The following is a 15,806-nucleotide window of genomic DNA, read 5'->3' on the forward strand; positions in this document are numbered from 1 at the left end:
ACTGAAACTCATGTCCATTGAGTCGGTGATGCCATCCAACCATCTCATCCTCTCTTGTCCCCTTCTCCTCCCACTTTCAATCTTGCCCAGCATCAGGGTCTTTTCAGATGAGTCAGTTCTTCGCATCAGGTGGCCAAAGTACTAGAGCTTCAGCTTCAGCATCAGTCTTTCCAATGAATATTCAGGACTGATTTCCTTTAGGATGGACTGGTTGGATCTCCTTGCAGTCCAAGGAACTCTAAAGAGTCTTCTCCAACACCACAGTTCAAAAGCATCAGTTCTTTGGTGCTCAGCTTTCTTTATAGTCCAACTCTCACATCCATACATTACTACTGGAAAAACCATAGCTTTGACTAAACAGACCTTTGTTGACAAAGTAATGTCTCTGCGTTTTAATGTGCTGTCTAGGTTTGTTATAGCTTTTCTTCCAAGGAGCAAGCATCTTTTAATTTCATGCCTGCAGTCACCATCTGCAGTGATTTTGGAGCTCCCCAAAAATAAAATCTGTCACTGTTTCCATTGTTTCCCCTTCTATTTGCCATGAAGTGATGGGACTGGATGCCATGACTTTAATTTCTGCATGTTGAGTTTTAAGCCAACTTTTTCACTCTCACTTTCATCAAGAGGCTCTTTAGTTCTTCTTAGCTTTCTGCCATAAATGTGGTGTCATCTGCATGTCTGAGGTTACTAATATTTCTCCCAGCAGTCTTGATTCCAGCTTGTGCTTCATCCAGCCCAGCATTTCTCATGATGTACTCTGCATATAAGTTAAATAAGAAGGGTGATAATATACAGCCTGAATGTACTCTTTTCCTGATTAGGAACCAGTCTGTTGTTCCATGTTCAGTTCTAACTGTTGTTTATTGACCTGCATACAGATTTCTCAGGAGGCAGATCAGCTGGTCTGGTATTCCCATCATTTTAAGAATTTTCTACAGTTTGTTGTGATCGACACAGTCAAAGGCTTTGGCGTGGTCAGTAAAGCAGTAGTAGATATTTTTCTGGAACTCTCTTGCTTGTTTGATGATCCAGCAGATGTTGGCAGTTTGATCTCTGGTTCTTCTGCCTTTTCTAAATCCAGCTTGAACATCTTAGCTGTTACTGTATTGTCAGTGCTGATTAAGAAAATTGGTTGCAAGGAACCCAGTTCTGACATAATTTCTAATTTTGGCCATTACTTGGAGATCTGTTGTTTAGGAAACTGAGCAGGAGTTGAATGGTTAGTGTTACACCTTGTAAAAGATCTAATGATCACATTTAACTCAATTAGTATATTGAGTTGAACAGATCAGGGATGTTTAATCTTAGTGAAGTCCAGCATATCAGTTCTTTCTTACGTGGATCATGCTTTGTTATTCAGCCAAACCCAAGATCATCTAGACTTTCTCCTATATTGTCTTTTAGGAGTTTTATAAGATTCTTTTTTTTTTTTTTCTCATCTGCGCCGCATGGCATGTGAGACTGTAGTTCCCTGACCGGGGTTGAACTTGTGTCCTCTACGTGGAAAGCACGGAGTCTTAACCTCTGGACCACCAGGAAGTCCCTTGCAGTTTTCCATTTTCACATTTAGGACTATGATCCAGTTTGGTTGACTTTTGTGAAAAGAATATGGTCTATGTCTTGATTCTGTTTTTTTGGTATATGAACGTCCAGTAAATTAAGCCTTTGTGGAAGACTTTTTTTGCTTCATTGTATTAGTCTTCTCCTTCTTCAAAGATCATTTGACTACGTGTCTGTAGGTCTATTTCTGGTTTCTCTGTTCTGTGCCATTGATCTATTTGTTCTTTCTCCAAAACCATATTGTCTTGATTATTGTAGATTTATAGTACGTTGAGTTGTGTCAGTTCTTTGTTCTAAAGATCACAAAGATTCAATCCTTTATTTTGTTCTAAGAGTTTTATAATTTTGGCCCTTGTGTGTAGGTCTGTCGTGCATGAGGTCTATTATCCATCCATTTTAAGTTTTGTGGAGATATTAATATAAGGTATAATGGGATTTTACATGTAATATCCTGTTGTTCCTGCTTAGTTTATTGTAAAGGTACTTTTTTTCCCAGTTGAATTGCTTTGGTCTCCATGTGTAAAATCACCTGACTGTAAATGTAATAGTGTATTTCAAGATTATTTTGTCTTTTTTGTGTCTTTTTTTGTAACCATTTGGAGTTTAGGGTCAGTTTATCAATTTCTTCAAAAAAGCCTGCTTGGATTTTGATAGGAATTATGTTAAATCTGTAGATCAGTTTGAGGAGAGTTGCCATGCTAACAAGTGGCAAAATAATAAGTTTTCCAATCCATGAACATGGGATGTCTTTCCACTTTTTAGATCTTTGTTTTTTTCTTTCAACTCTCTTTTAATAGTTTTCAGAGTAGAAGTTTATACTTTTTTTGTTAAATTTCTTCCGAGTATTTAATTTTTTTAATTCAATTACAAACAGCTGATTTTAAAATTATTTTTGTGTTTATTGCTGGTATATAGAAATAGAAGATTTTGTATGTTGATTCTTGTACCATGTAACGTTGTTGAACCTGCTTATTAGCTCAAGTAGTATTTTTAGTGGATTGTTTTGGATTTTTTGTGTACATGTCTTCTGTTTTTTTTTTTTTTTTTTTTTTTAAGGATTTACATGTAGGTTTCATATGCACAGAAGTGGTTTATGGAGGTGTCCTCACTCCAGGCCTGTAGCTCCTGCAGTTTGGCAGATGTCACAGACAGCCACTCTGGGCTCTGTCTTTAAAGATCTGAGGTGAAATCCACCTGCTTTTGTTTTTGTAGATTATTATTGTCTAAAGGGAGCATCCTTGTCCTGGGTCCTCTGTCTTACCTCCACCCCCATTGAAAAGCATGGGCTGCCCCCGTGGGCCCCGCCTCCTTCTGCCCTGGGCCTCTGCACGTGGAGTTCTCTGCCTCCTGACTGTCCCTCCGTCGCGCACCCTGGCCATGCCACGTTTGCTTTGCTGTGGCTTTTGACGTGCACGTTGTGTGTGCTTTTCTCCCACTGGCCCACTTCTCAGGTATCACGTTCCTTTCGTTAGCGTGTTGAGCAGTGCCTGTCTGCTGCTTGTCTGGGAGCACAGGGAAGCGCGGCTGTGTCCTGCTGCTGGGTGGTCAGCTCCATGCAGTGTCCAGCGTGCGGTGACAGATGCCCGACACGTGCGTGTGTCCTGCTCACTGAGCGGGCAGCTCAGCAGTCGTCGCTCAGGACTCGGGTGTCTTTCTGTGCTGCTGACACTGTTTAGCCGTCAGCTCACCTAGCGTCCATAAACGCTCGGGGGTTGGCAACGCTCATCAGAGATGACAATGTCGTTTTGTAATAAGAATGCTTGGCAGGTATGTGTGGTATGTTGGCATAAGTAGTCATTCTTTTTTTAGTTTGGTTACACTGCCTTTTATTGGTATTCTATTTTTGTGGATCCGATTTGGTTTTGGTAAAATTTTTCAGCTCAAGCTCTTGGGGAAGCTAACTGGATCATAAGATAGTAACGGGGTACAGAAGCTTCCCCTACTCTAGGATTTCCAGTAAAGCCAGCGTTGCTATTTGGAGGCAAGGCTTTGGAAGACTTTCAGGTGAGGTCAGTTCTCCTTTATTTCAAAGAACTTTGGTTCCTTGGACTAAGTGCTGTGTGAAACTGGGCTCCATGGTTCTGTGCTGTGCCAGAAATAGCAGTTTTTGTTGTTAGAAAAAGTAGCACCAACAGAGATTAAATATGTCAGGAGAAAAACTGGGCTTCCCCTTGCTTCTGAAATTTTTCATTTTACTAATGAGGTGGGACATAGAGTGTGGGGAGATGGGAGAGTTAAGGTATTCCTTCTGTAAGATGTGCATAAGGTTGCCGCGAGGGCTCCCTGTGCTGTGAGGTGCTTGCAAGGCCAGGCCGCTGAGACTCTAGGCTTTCCACATTTGTTGGAGGGTAACTTGTCGCTGTGGTGTAAGCTGTGGAGTTGTTGCTTTGCTGTTGGTCCCCACCGCGTGGTGCTTCTGTGCAAAAGGGGTCCACGGGGTCCGCAGATGAACAGGACCTCATTTGCATGTGTGTTTCCAAGGTGACCTTCCCTTTGTGTTAAGAGCTTGTACTTACGGGTCACGCTGTGTGGTTGAGACAGAAGACTTGGCTGGTTTATCCGCTGACAGTTGTGGCTGGTATGGGCAGCCTGTGCTCCTGGCTGTTCCGTGTGTGAGGCTCTGGCCGGCGGTCCCAGAGCAGGCCAGGTGCTGGTGCCTCTGGTTGCTTGGACGGGCCAGCTTCACCCGAGGAGAGCTTTAGAGCTCTGTAAACTCTCCTCGGGAGGAAAGCCAGGAGCCGGAGAGTTAATTCTACATCGTGTGTGCAGTTAGCCTCCAGCTGTGACCAATTTCCAGGGGACTGAGAGCGCGGAGCTTGGAAGACACTGGTTTTCCACTTCAGCATTGCAGCCTTGCTTGGAGAGGGGCTTGTAGTGTGTGTCCAGGGACACGGGACTCCTTGTACTGTAGCTCCTGTTTGCGAAGGTGAAAACACGGGAAGGTGAAGTGACATTGACATGATGACAGATTTTTTCTTTTATAAATGTGGGATTATTAAAAGCTGAAAGCAGCTCCCTGTGGCTGTCATGTGGGTTGAATTTTATTTGATCACAAATGAATGGTTCTGATACAAAATATGAATTACTTGAGTTTAGTGTTTATTTTAAAAAAATATGTAAAGCCATAGCCCCAGAAAATTTTTGGTTTAAAATCTGATTTGAATTTTGGTAAAGGATTGCTATTTAGTGTTACTATCTCCTAAAATCTCATAGGTATATAATAAAAGATCATTTAGTAAATGATCACTTCATTGTCAGACTTCTCTTTATTGATAATGTATTTAGATAAAAAGATAAAGCAATATAATGTTGATATTATGACACAGCTGTTAAAGTAGTGCTGTAAACTGAGACTTGCAACTTTTAAATAGGAACCTGTTGTTTTGCTAAAACTGTTAGAGACTTTTGCTTCATGTAATAGTTTTTTGGGAAAACTTACTTTTGTCTATCAGGAAAAGAAAAGCGTAATTACCATTTGTGTATCATAGACTAGGTTTAAAGAGAATCATAAGTTATTAAACAAGAACTTGAAAAAGATTTTGGAATCATGGAAAGAAGGGATGTGATGGTCACAGAAGAGGAAAAATAAAGAAAGGCACAAAACTGGAAAAGAAGGAGAAATACTGCTTCATTTAAATTTTAAATCATTTAAAATTATTTTCTTAAGAGGAAAAGCGCTAGATTTCTGAACTTTAGTGATGGTCTTCTCCTTTTGTTTTTAAAGTATTCTACATTAAGAATTATCTGGGAGAAGTGTATTTCGGGGTCACTTATACATAGATACAGACATAAGTAACTGGTAATACCAAATCAAAAGTTGAATTACCTTAATTCTCTACATTATTTTGAATCTGCAGTTACAGTCCAGATCTGCGGGTGACTGGTTGTGTTCACGCTGTGATAAGCTTCTAACTGGCTTTTTAGTTGAACCGTGGTGTGAGCACACATTGTCAATAGCAGTATTTCAGGCAGCACAGGGGTCCCTATTCTCTCCTTTCATAGGCAGCAACTCCAGCCATTTCACAGGACAGTGTGCTAAGAACATGTGTTTCTTGTTAGAACAGTGTGTTTAAAAATTTGTTTTATTTTTTTGTTTTTATGTTTTAAGTTCATATGAAAATGTGTCTGAGGATAATTATGTTATTTTAGTAGAGATGTTATTTATAACTGAGTCATACAATTGTGTCCTGTTGTACAAACTGGAGCACATGTTCACTCTTACTGTGAACACCTGGTGTTATGTGGTGGTGCTCAGCTGAGCAGTAGAGAGAAGGTGGGTTAGTATGCAGGGTCTAGAGTGAATCCTCGGGGAACAGTCAGCATGCCTCTTGGCCAGGCATGTTACCAGTGAGCTTTCTCAGCAGAAGGCAAGCATCATGCCAGAGATAAAGAGCCTTTCCAGGTTTGGAGTTAGAAAACAAAACTCATCTGGAACTTTAAAATACTTGTTGGGGAAACATATTTTCTGATGGTGTCAGATATTAAAGTCTGAGGTCTTCTTGTGCTGTGGAGAGCATGTAAGGAATGATGATTCTAAAACTAGCCTGGTTGTCAACTTTTTAAGGACATTTTCCCATAGAGACTGGGCATAGGAATCAAGTGTGTTTAAAACCAGCCAAGATCAAGAGCAACTAACACTGAAAGTAAAAGATTTGAGAATTATTTTGCACCTGATGTTTAGGTGAGCCATTGCATGTAATTAATTCCATTTCATATCTGGAAAAAAGCCCTCTCTCAAACTTTTACCTGTTTCCTCTTAATATGAGTAACTGCTATCTACAAGTATTTATGGAGCATATGCTGTTTGTAATTGAATGAAAGATAGGAAAGAGACTTGAATAAGTGCCTTGGTCTAGATCTTGTTTCCTTTTGTAATACCTATTTTTGACGTTATCACCTCTCACTTACCAAAGGACCTGGATGAAGCCCTTGCTGTTTTATAACTGGCAGGCTGAAATGAGCTTTTCCATGTGTCCAGGGCTAGCAGAGTCCATAAATGCCCTCTTTGCTTCCGCCCCCAGCGCCCTGGCTCTGTGCTGGGCCTTCCAGGGGCCTCCATTACTCCTCACCTGAGAGCTGAGTGCGTTCGCTCTGCCTGGGCGGCTGCATGAATGAAACCCAGGGCAAGTGGCCTGACCATTCTGTCAAGGCTCAGTGAGTCTGTCGCACAACTCCTCTGATGTGAAGTAGAATCTTGACACCTTAGTGAGCATGTAGCATATTAAGTTCTGTTAGTTTCCTAATTGAAAGTATGTAGTGATTATACACATTTATTTTGAGTATTAGATTTGGATATCCAACAGATAACAGTTTATTACCATTTTAATGTCAGATTGTGACTCCTTAAAAAATAAACCGAAATTGTTTAATGTTTTTGTGCATCTTTGCTCAACATAGTACTCAGTGTAAGTATTTAATAAATATTTTTCATTATTGAACAATTTAAATACCCCCAAATTGCTTTTAGTTAGTAAAATGGGACATTGCAAGTTAAGGAAATTAACTTGGAAAGAGTAAGTGAAGTATTTTTAGTAAAATACAAAAACTTTATAGGCTTATGCAGGTGCTTTATTTCATGTGTTCGAGCCTCCTTGTTTTATGCCCCAACCTTTTATTGTGGAAAATTCCAAAGATGCACAGAAATAGAACACGCAGCTTCAACAGCTGTAAGCTTTATTTCATGTGTGCTCTTCCAGCCCCAGATTATTGTGAGGCACGTCCTAGACGTCAGATGAGTCCACCACAGACACATCAGTGTGTTTCTCTAAAGGGCGATCAAGCCCCGATTGTAGACAGCTCGTGGGGAGACCTAGTGCTCAGTCATCGTGTTCCCTTCTGGTGGAGCCGTACCCCAAATGGGAGCCTTGTGAGAGGACGAGGTCGTGGAGGAGGTGGTGTCTTCCCCACCATGTACAGAGCCCCGCTGCTCCTGACTCCACGAGAGGGCAGACAGAGGAAAGGGAAAGTGAGCTGAATGGAACCTGGTTTGAGTTTCACTTTCATTTAGCAGTCACGTGAAGGCAGACCATTTCTGGGGTGACTTTTCAGAAGCAAACAATGGCTTCTTTTCTGAAGGAGCTCTCAGTGCCCCTCCTTGCTCTTAAGACATAGAGTAAGATTAGATATTTATTAAGCAAAAATCTTCTAAAACATTTCGAGAGAATTACCTGTAATGTTCTCTGTTAATGATTTGGGCTTTAATGGAAATATAACATTTGAATTTATGTCTAATTTTTGCCACCTGTAGTTTTGGATAACCTGTTGAAGTTTCTCACTGGGCGATGAGCACGTGACCTAATTGATACATGTTTGTGGGCACTTGGCTCCTGCAGATGGGGTGCAGTGCTGTCTCTGTGTCCACACAGCCTTCTCCTTTCTCAAATCCTCAGTGGCTTTGTCCATGTCTCCAAGTGAGTTCTGTTCAGAGACACCTGCAGGTGTGTCATGGTGACTGTGTGGCTAGGACAGGATTCTGTGTGAAGCAGCTAACAGTGAACGCCTGAACACTATAAACATTGGTTTTTAGTCTGAGATAGAGTTTGTGCAAACAGATAACTTCTTTGTGTGCAGTCGAATGCTCTGATGTGTGGGACTTGTTCTCCTTCAGCACCACATGTATTTGCTGTTCCTGTTCTCTTTTTTTGTTTCCCAGAAAATGTATTTCTTTGGGGAAAATGCTGTTTTTCCAAGGAGACTGTATGAGACTTGCATTTTGTATAAGTGATTTTAGCTGCTGTAAGATCCTGGAGGGAAGTGATGGGATAAGAATGCAGGAGTTGATTTTTCTTTTTTTTTTTTTTTTGCCTGTGTTTTGGCATCTGTTTTGCATTGGTTTCCTTCTGTTGCCACCACTCAGATCGCCTATCCCTGCAGCATGACATGTAATTATAATGGAACTGTTATCTGCATTCCTGTAGCATTCTTTTTTTTCCAGCACTTAATGCCTTTTATTCCTTAGCTTCAGGCAGGAATTGTGTAGCATGTGTGAAGAGGCTTAAACTGTTTCCATTACATTCTTTCTGGATGGCTCTGTTATATTTAGGCTTACATTTTAGACAAAGTCGGAATGTTATTGTGGTTGACCTTGACCCCAGATAACTGGGCAGACATTATATAGCCATGTTTGAGTCCTCACAGAACGTGCTCCTGAAGCCAACGGAGTCCTGGCGGGAGGCCCTCCTGGACAGCAGGGTCATGGAGCTGTTCTTTACCGTAAGTCCTGCCCCCCTACCCCCGCCCACAGGGAGGCCACAGAAAGGTGCCATGGGAAGGCCAGTTTCTATATTTCTCTTAAGTGAAGCAGGACAGATTGCTTTTCTCCTCCGAAGCCTTCTCTTCTAATCAGTATACTGCTTAAAGATTATATAGACATGTTTTTGCTGGTTTATAAGAATGTTATATAATTAGGATGGGTTTAATGTCATAGGGCTCAAGGTGTTTGGTCTTGGGACCTCTTTACACTCTTAAAAATTATGGAGAACCCCAAAGAGCTTTTGTTTATGTGGGTTATAGCTAATAGTATTTATATTTTCCGTATTAAAAATTCAAACTGAGAACTTTAAAATATAAATTATTAATTCACCTAAAAATAGCAGTATCAGACCACTACATAGTAACATAAAAAGCATTTCAGTGAGCAAATAGCTACATTTTTAAAAACAAATTAAACCTTTAGTGAGAAGAGTGGCATAATTGACATTTTTGCAGATGACACTGATGTCTGGCCTCCTGGCCCAGCCCTCACCTCTGCTCCTTGTCTGGTTGGTTGCAGCTTTGCCATCACATTACTGACATGTAGAACGTTTGTGTGTTGGAGGTGGGGGTTGGGCAGTGGGGGTGGAGAAGGCAGGCACTGCCCTCGCTGCCCCGTGCTGAGAGGAGTGTTGACCTATGACCTGGCAGAATCAAGGAAGTCCTGGGGACCCTGGGCCACATGAGAAGAGCTCTCTGGAGCAGTACGCTTTGTTGCCAGCCGTGGGCTGAGTCAGTGTTCTTGAGTAGCAGTTCACTTCAGCTGTACCTCTGCTTTAAATAGTCCTGCTTATTGTTTGCTAAATAATGAAGAAGTTAGGAACCTGTTCTCATCTTTGCCCAAGAGGGCCCCTTGTGTAATAGGCAGAAGCTGGGGAAAATATGTTTGTGTGTCTCTGATAGAGTGTGGGAGAGTGTGTGTGTGAGTGTGTGTATGTTGGATGCTGGTCTGCAGATACATTGCAAACATCCACGTTAGTTATAGCAACTGGGACAAAAGTGCAAACAAAGACCATTTTAAAAAATGATAAGCTATTTTGCTAAATCCCAACCATTAATTATAGTTTACCTTTTCATTTGTTTTAAAAATGCTAGTCACCAGCCTTACAACTGCTTGCCTATTTATACAGCATTTAAAATATTGTTGGCATTAGATATATATTTTAAAAAAATAGCAAGAACAAGGTTATTCATCCCTTGGTGTACATAAAAATATTTTTCTGTAGAAATGTTCAAACTGAGTATTACCTTGCATTTTATTCTGTAAATCCAAGAAGTAATGGGTAAAAACAGTATTAGTATCAAAGGTGATTGTAACTACACTTTAACAGTCTGTTGCCTGCCTCCTCGGACAGAAATTGTTTTGATGTGGATCCAAGTTCAATTCTCTGTATTATTCATTTGACTGAAAACAGTTTATGAAAAGGTAGAAAACTTTCCGGCAGTGCTGGAAGTGGCTCCTGGTCTGAACAGCTGTCTAGACGCGCAGCAGCTGCCCCTGTCAGCTGGGAGCCACCATGGGCAGTCACTCAGCCTTGAGAGTTAACCCTTTTGCTTTGTTATTTTAACAGTTTTGTGTTCTGTGGCCTGTTACTTGCATGTATGCACTTCATGAACAATTTAAATTTTGCCATTTGTTAGAAAAATGTCAGTGACTAATCTTGTTTCATTTTTTTTTTTTAAGTTTACTTTTTAAGTTTCAATTCTGTGAATTTATTGCCTCTTTGCAGCCTTTTTCCACAGATTGTTACTCTTCTCTAGGTTTGAATTGCTGCACTTGTATGTACTGTGTCACGGCCTCAAGACCTGGATGTGGCCCTTCTGGGTTCACGAGGCTGGATGGCCTTCTGGCCCTTGCAGGTTGACGACTGATCCCATTTTCTCCTTTCCCTTAGGTGTTGGAAAAGCCCCTTTCCTTAGTTTTTCCTTTCTGATCTTCCATGTGGTCTCTTCTTCACACTGCTTGCTGTGTGGATACTGGTGGTCCCTTCTCAGCTCTCGGCTTCGCAGCCGTGTGCCATCTTCTTGTACTTGTCTTCTGCTCATCACCCATCTCGCCCCACTCCTTGTCTGTGTTCAGTCCCAGAGCCTTCTGGTCCCGTGCTCCACCAGGCACTCGACTAGAGGTCCACAGACATCTTTGATTCCCCGTGTCTCCGCAGAGCCCAGCATCTTACTCATGAGCCTTTCTTTACTCTGTATTTCCTGTCTTGCTTCTCCACTCCCCTACCTCTTTAGGAGAAGGCAGTGGCACTCCACTCCAGTACTCTTGCCTGGAAAATCCCATGGAACGGAGGAGCCTGGTGGGCTGCAGTCCATGGGGTCGCTAAGAGTAGGACACGACTGAGCGACTTCCCTTTCACTTTTCACTTTCATGCATTGGAGAAGGAAATGGCAACCCACTCCAGCGTTCTTGCCTGGAGAATCCCAGGGACGGGGGAGCCTGGTGGGCTGCCGTCTCTGGAGTCGCACAGAGTTGGACACGACTGAAGCGACTTAGCAGCAGCAGCAGCAGCCTTTCTTTATCCCTCTGCTTTCCCCTATTCAGGTGTTGGGTTCGGGTTTTAAGTTGTGTAATGTAGTTCAGATATGGTGAACTCCTGTTTACACAGAGCTCCTGTGTGATGGAAGAAGGGCAGGAATCTACATCTTCTGTAAGAATCAGTCGTTGATTTATCATGTGCTTTATGTGGTTCATGTTTCAGGAAAGATAAGCCCGAACAATGAAGTCAGGCTCTGAGGATGGTTTATTTTATTTTATTTTATTTATTTTGTTTAATGACATGGTCCACGTTGGCTATTTCTTTTGCTTCCTCAGGGCTAGACCAGGGTCCAGCGACCACTTGGCTGATGAAGCAGCCCTCTGGGGCCCCAGACTGTGTTGTCTGTCACATTTAAATGTTGATAAGGTTAAAAAACACAGTGAGAGAAATGTAGCTACAGCCTTCAGATAAGGCGCTTAAGAATAGTTGTGTTCAGAAGTTCTTGAAGTAGAGTGTATACGTGCACTTGTGCATTGTACTTTTAATCAACTTTATATAAAACTCAGGATACTTCGAAAAACACTGTGTTGCTATGGACCAGGGAGCACCTGGCCAGGTGAGCTGCTGGGCTTCGCAGGTCGTGAGTTCTGCAAGGCAGCTTCTACTCCACCCTCTGAAGACAATCAGACAGCAAAAACTCCCTGACAGCTGTTAAGTCATGAGTTCTGTGTAATTTTCACATGTCCTAAAATACTGTATCATTCTTCAGTTTTGTTTTTCCCAGCCGCGTACAAAGGTAAACAACGTTCTTACCTCACAGGTCACACAGAAGCAGGCAGAAAGCCAGGTCTGGCCCGTGGGCTGTGGGTTGCCAACCCCTTTTCTAAACCAGAGAAGGTAACATGTCAGTAGATAAATTAATTTTGTGACTTGTAGCGAGTTTCTAATATTTTAACTTTCTTAGAACCTTAAGAAGCTCAGGAATTGAAGACTAGTGGAATCCATCTGAGAACTGGGGGTGTGTAGGTGCTCCGTGTCCCAGCCCTGCACCAGTGCATACTTGGGAAACATTCTACCTTCACACAACTTATACGTGATTTGTAGAATCAGAGTGAAATAATCTGAAAACCATGTATAAATGTATACATTTTGACATTCAGAAAGCAGAGAGGTTTGTGTAGGGGAAAGGGGGCTGGAAAACTGAAATGCTTGTGGAAAGTAGAAGATGGCCGTAGTAAGTGTGGTCGATTAAGACAAGTTTCCTGTGAGTTCTCTGAACCATTTTCATGGGTGGTTCTGGTTATTAAGTCTGAGAACATTAATGACCTTCATCAGAATGCTGTATGCCAGGTGTTTCAGAGCAGTATTGCAGAACTGAAATAAAATCTAGATGAGGTTCAAAGTGAACTTAAATATAATCTAAGTAAATTTTTTAAAAAATTTATTAATTGCAATGATGTAGCATAAAATAAGATTCGGACAACTTGTAGGCAGTCTCAGAGTTAATGGAAGACTGTTTATGTGTTGTTTGAACGAGCGTGCTCCTAGGGATGGAGGGGTGCGCTGGTTTTCTGAGTGTGACTGTCTGCATCCACTGGAGCGCCATCTGTACGCTCCTGCCTGAACTTCGCTAACTTTAGCAGGAGCCTGGGTGAGGCATAGTTAGCATAATACAGACGACTGTCGTCCTTGCTGTTTTTAGAAGGAGCAGTGTGCCTGACTGGCCAGCATCTGTTTCTCTCTTTGTCACAATAGGCTGGAGACAGTTCAGTTTTCACAATGTAGGTAGCCCTCCACTGAAGACTAACTGATACGTTTAAAATCATGGCCTGTAACAAGCAGTGCACTGAGGCACAATTTTCAAATTTAACTTCGGAATCAGTTTTCAAGAAATAATCAGCTGCAGTGAATTTTTCTCTCCCTTCATTTGGCATGATAGAAACGTGACCCGTATAAAAGAGGAATTTATTTTTATGGATTAGCTCATCTTTCCAACAGGTACATCGAAAGATCAGAGAGGATTCTGACATGGCCCAGGACTCGCTGCAGTGCCTTGCACAGTTGGCGTCCCTGCACGGGCCTGTCTTCCCTGATGAGGGCGCTCAGGTGGACTACCTCGCCCACTTCATCGAGGGCCTGTTGGGCACCATCAATGGGTAGGTGTCCCAGCTGGGAGCGGCCCTGGCTCTCCTGCATGGTTCTTGGTGGAGGGAAGAGAAACCAGTGAATCCCCTTAACCCTCTGAAGTAGAGTTATATGTGAAGTGAGCACACAGAGATGTGCCTTTGGAACGAGTAGGGGGAAACCAGTTCCCCCTGCTCCACTTAACGCCGGTGCCCACACCTTGGGTTGTAGGATTGAGATAGAAGACTCTGAGGCTGTGGGCATCTCCAGCATCATCAGCAACCTGATCACCGTGTTCCCTCGCAACGTGCTGACTGCCATCCCCCGAGAGCTGTTCTCGTCCTTCGTCAACTGCCTCACGCACCTCACCTGCTCTTTCGGGCGCAGCGCTGCACTGGAAGAAGTGGTAAGTGGCTCCTCTTATCACACGGCGTCCATCTCTCCGTCCATCTCACAGTGAGGGCTGCTGTGCTTCTGAGCACTGCTCACAGTGAGTCATCGTTTTAAAGGCATGTGTTCTTGTTTATATGTGCAAATTATTTGGCGATCTGTGCTTGGAAACATGGCTTTTAAAACATTTGTGATTAAAATCACTTTCAGTTCAGTTGCTCAGTCGTGTCCAACTCTTTGCAGCCCCATGGACTGCAGCATGCCAGGCTTCCCTTATTGGTCTAAGTAATTATTTTTAATTACTTTTGTTTATTTTTTATAATTTTATTTATTTATTTTTGGCTACATGGGCCTTTCTCTACTTGTGGCAGGTGGGGGCCACTCTCTAGTTGTGGTGCTTGGGCTTCTCATTGTGATGGCTTCTTTTGTTTGGATCCTGGGCCCTAGACCACAGGCTCAGGAGTTGTGGTGCACAGACTTAGTTGCTCTTCGGCATGTGGAATTTCCCTCATCAGAGATCAAACTCGTGTCTCTTGCATTGGCAGGCAGATTCTTTACCACTGAGCCACTTTAGCCCTGGTCTAAAGATTTTAAGTTGAGATAATTTAGTACATGAATATAGGAAATGGAGTGAAATGTTTGTATTAAATATTATGCTGAAAGCCTGTTTTAATATTAAGCTATTTGATTAAGTTTAAAGGGTGCTGTGAGCTTTATGGTATGGTTGTGACTATATATAATTTTAAGTGTTTCTTGAGAATTTAAAAATCTTGGGCTTACCTGAAAATTGCATAAATATAATTTGGTTCAAATAATTGTAACACTGTTTATTTTGATTAGACTATGCTTTTGAAAATATTTTTGGTGCTATGGTTTAATAATATACCTTAGTAAATTTTAATTTACATTAAAATGAAGACTAGTTCCAGTACTCAGAGATGTTTCTTGGTACAGATTTTAAATGCTTATCTTCCAAGTTTTATATTTAATCTAGAAAACATGTGCTAAACTTTTTGACAACAAAGCTGCATGTGTAATGATTACTGTGAATAACTCCATTAATCTTGGGAAGTAATTGATTTTTTTCCCTGCAAAGTAGTTATTGTTGAAACTAATTTTTTTTTTTTATGAAATGTAAATCCGTTTCAAAGATTGTAAGGGTAAGAAGAATATTTGTGAACATTTGACAGAATTTCAAGTTAAGTCCTAACGGCTGTTTTGTTGGGAGGTCTGGCAACATGCGTGGAAGTGTATAGTGTCCCTTTTTGGAGGTGTCAGAGCGTGAAGAACCCAGGTGTGGCTGTGTCCGTACTGTGGGCGCCCCGTGGTTTGATGGGGAAGGAGCCAGGCCAGGAAAACATTTGTGTGTTGGAAAGTGGGTCATGGAGGAATAGACATTTACAGGCCTCACGTGTGAGATCTGAATTTCTGGGCGAGGAAAATGATGTTCTAAGTATGGAAGTACAGGGAGAGTTAAAGGAAGCTTTACTCAAATCTTTTTCAAGTGATCACAGATTCTGAGTCACTAGGGCTTCACATCCTGAGTCCCCCCTTCCCCTACCCCTTCCCCCTTGTCTTGTTTTCTTTTCTAAACCCTGGGGGTTAAACAGCAGAATAAGCACGTTTAGAAACGCAGCTGCTTTTTAGTATCTGTCTGTGGGTTGAGGAATCTTCTAACCATTTTATAGAGGAATTGCCGAAAGATGCATAACATTTTTGGTTTGCAGATTTTGAATTTGAGCATTTATTTATTTTGCCTAGGGAACTAACAACTTGGAAAACATTGTTTCTGCCAAGGTTTGACATAGAAGTATTGGAACTCAGAGGGCCTGGCTGCACTTGGAGAGATGGGGTGTTTCTTGTTCTCTCTTCCTTTCTTTTAACAAATTGATTTCTTTTAACCTGTTTATGATGTTTAAAAAATGGTGTTAGAAACAGTTGGTTATCCATCGAAAAAAGCAGAGGGAAAAGATTTGTCTAATGCTTTCCATGACTCAT

General features: G+C 41.8%; 1 protein-coding gene across 12 annotated transcripts in view; it reads left to right on the forward strand.

Annotated features, from left to right (window-relative positions):
- Window positions 1–15,806, forward strand: part of XPO4 (exportin 4) — a 92,589-nt gene that overhangs the window by 41,075 nt on the left and 35,708 nt on the right. For 9 of the 12 annotated variants that reach the window (XM_086329762.1, XM_086329758.1, XM_086329763.1 and 6 more), the window contains 3 exons: window positions 8,659–8,772; window positions 13,293–13,450; window positions 13,650–13,824. In XM_086329762.1, coding sequence (XP_086185888.1) covers window positions 8,659–8,772; window positions 13,293–13,450; window positions 13,650–13,824 — 447 coding nt within the window. Of the gene's footprint in view, window positions 1–3,413; window positions 3,570–4,148; window positions 4,487–8,658; window positions 8,773–13,292; window positions 13,451–13,649; window positions 13,825–15,806 lie in introns of those variants that run through there. The other 3 variants (XM_086329768.1, XM_086329769.1, XM_086329770.1) reach the window with 3 other exon arrangements.

The sequence above is a fragment of the Bos grunniens genome, chromosome 12 (assembly GCF_055505025.1).
Source record: "Bos grunniens cultivar Pamir isolate PY7600 chromosome 12, Bosgru_T2T1.0, whole genome shotgun sequence".
In the NCBI taxonomy this organism is placed as follows: domain Eukaryota; kingdom Metazoa; phylum Chordata; class Mammalia; order Artiodactyla; family Bovidae; genus Bos; species Bos grunniens.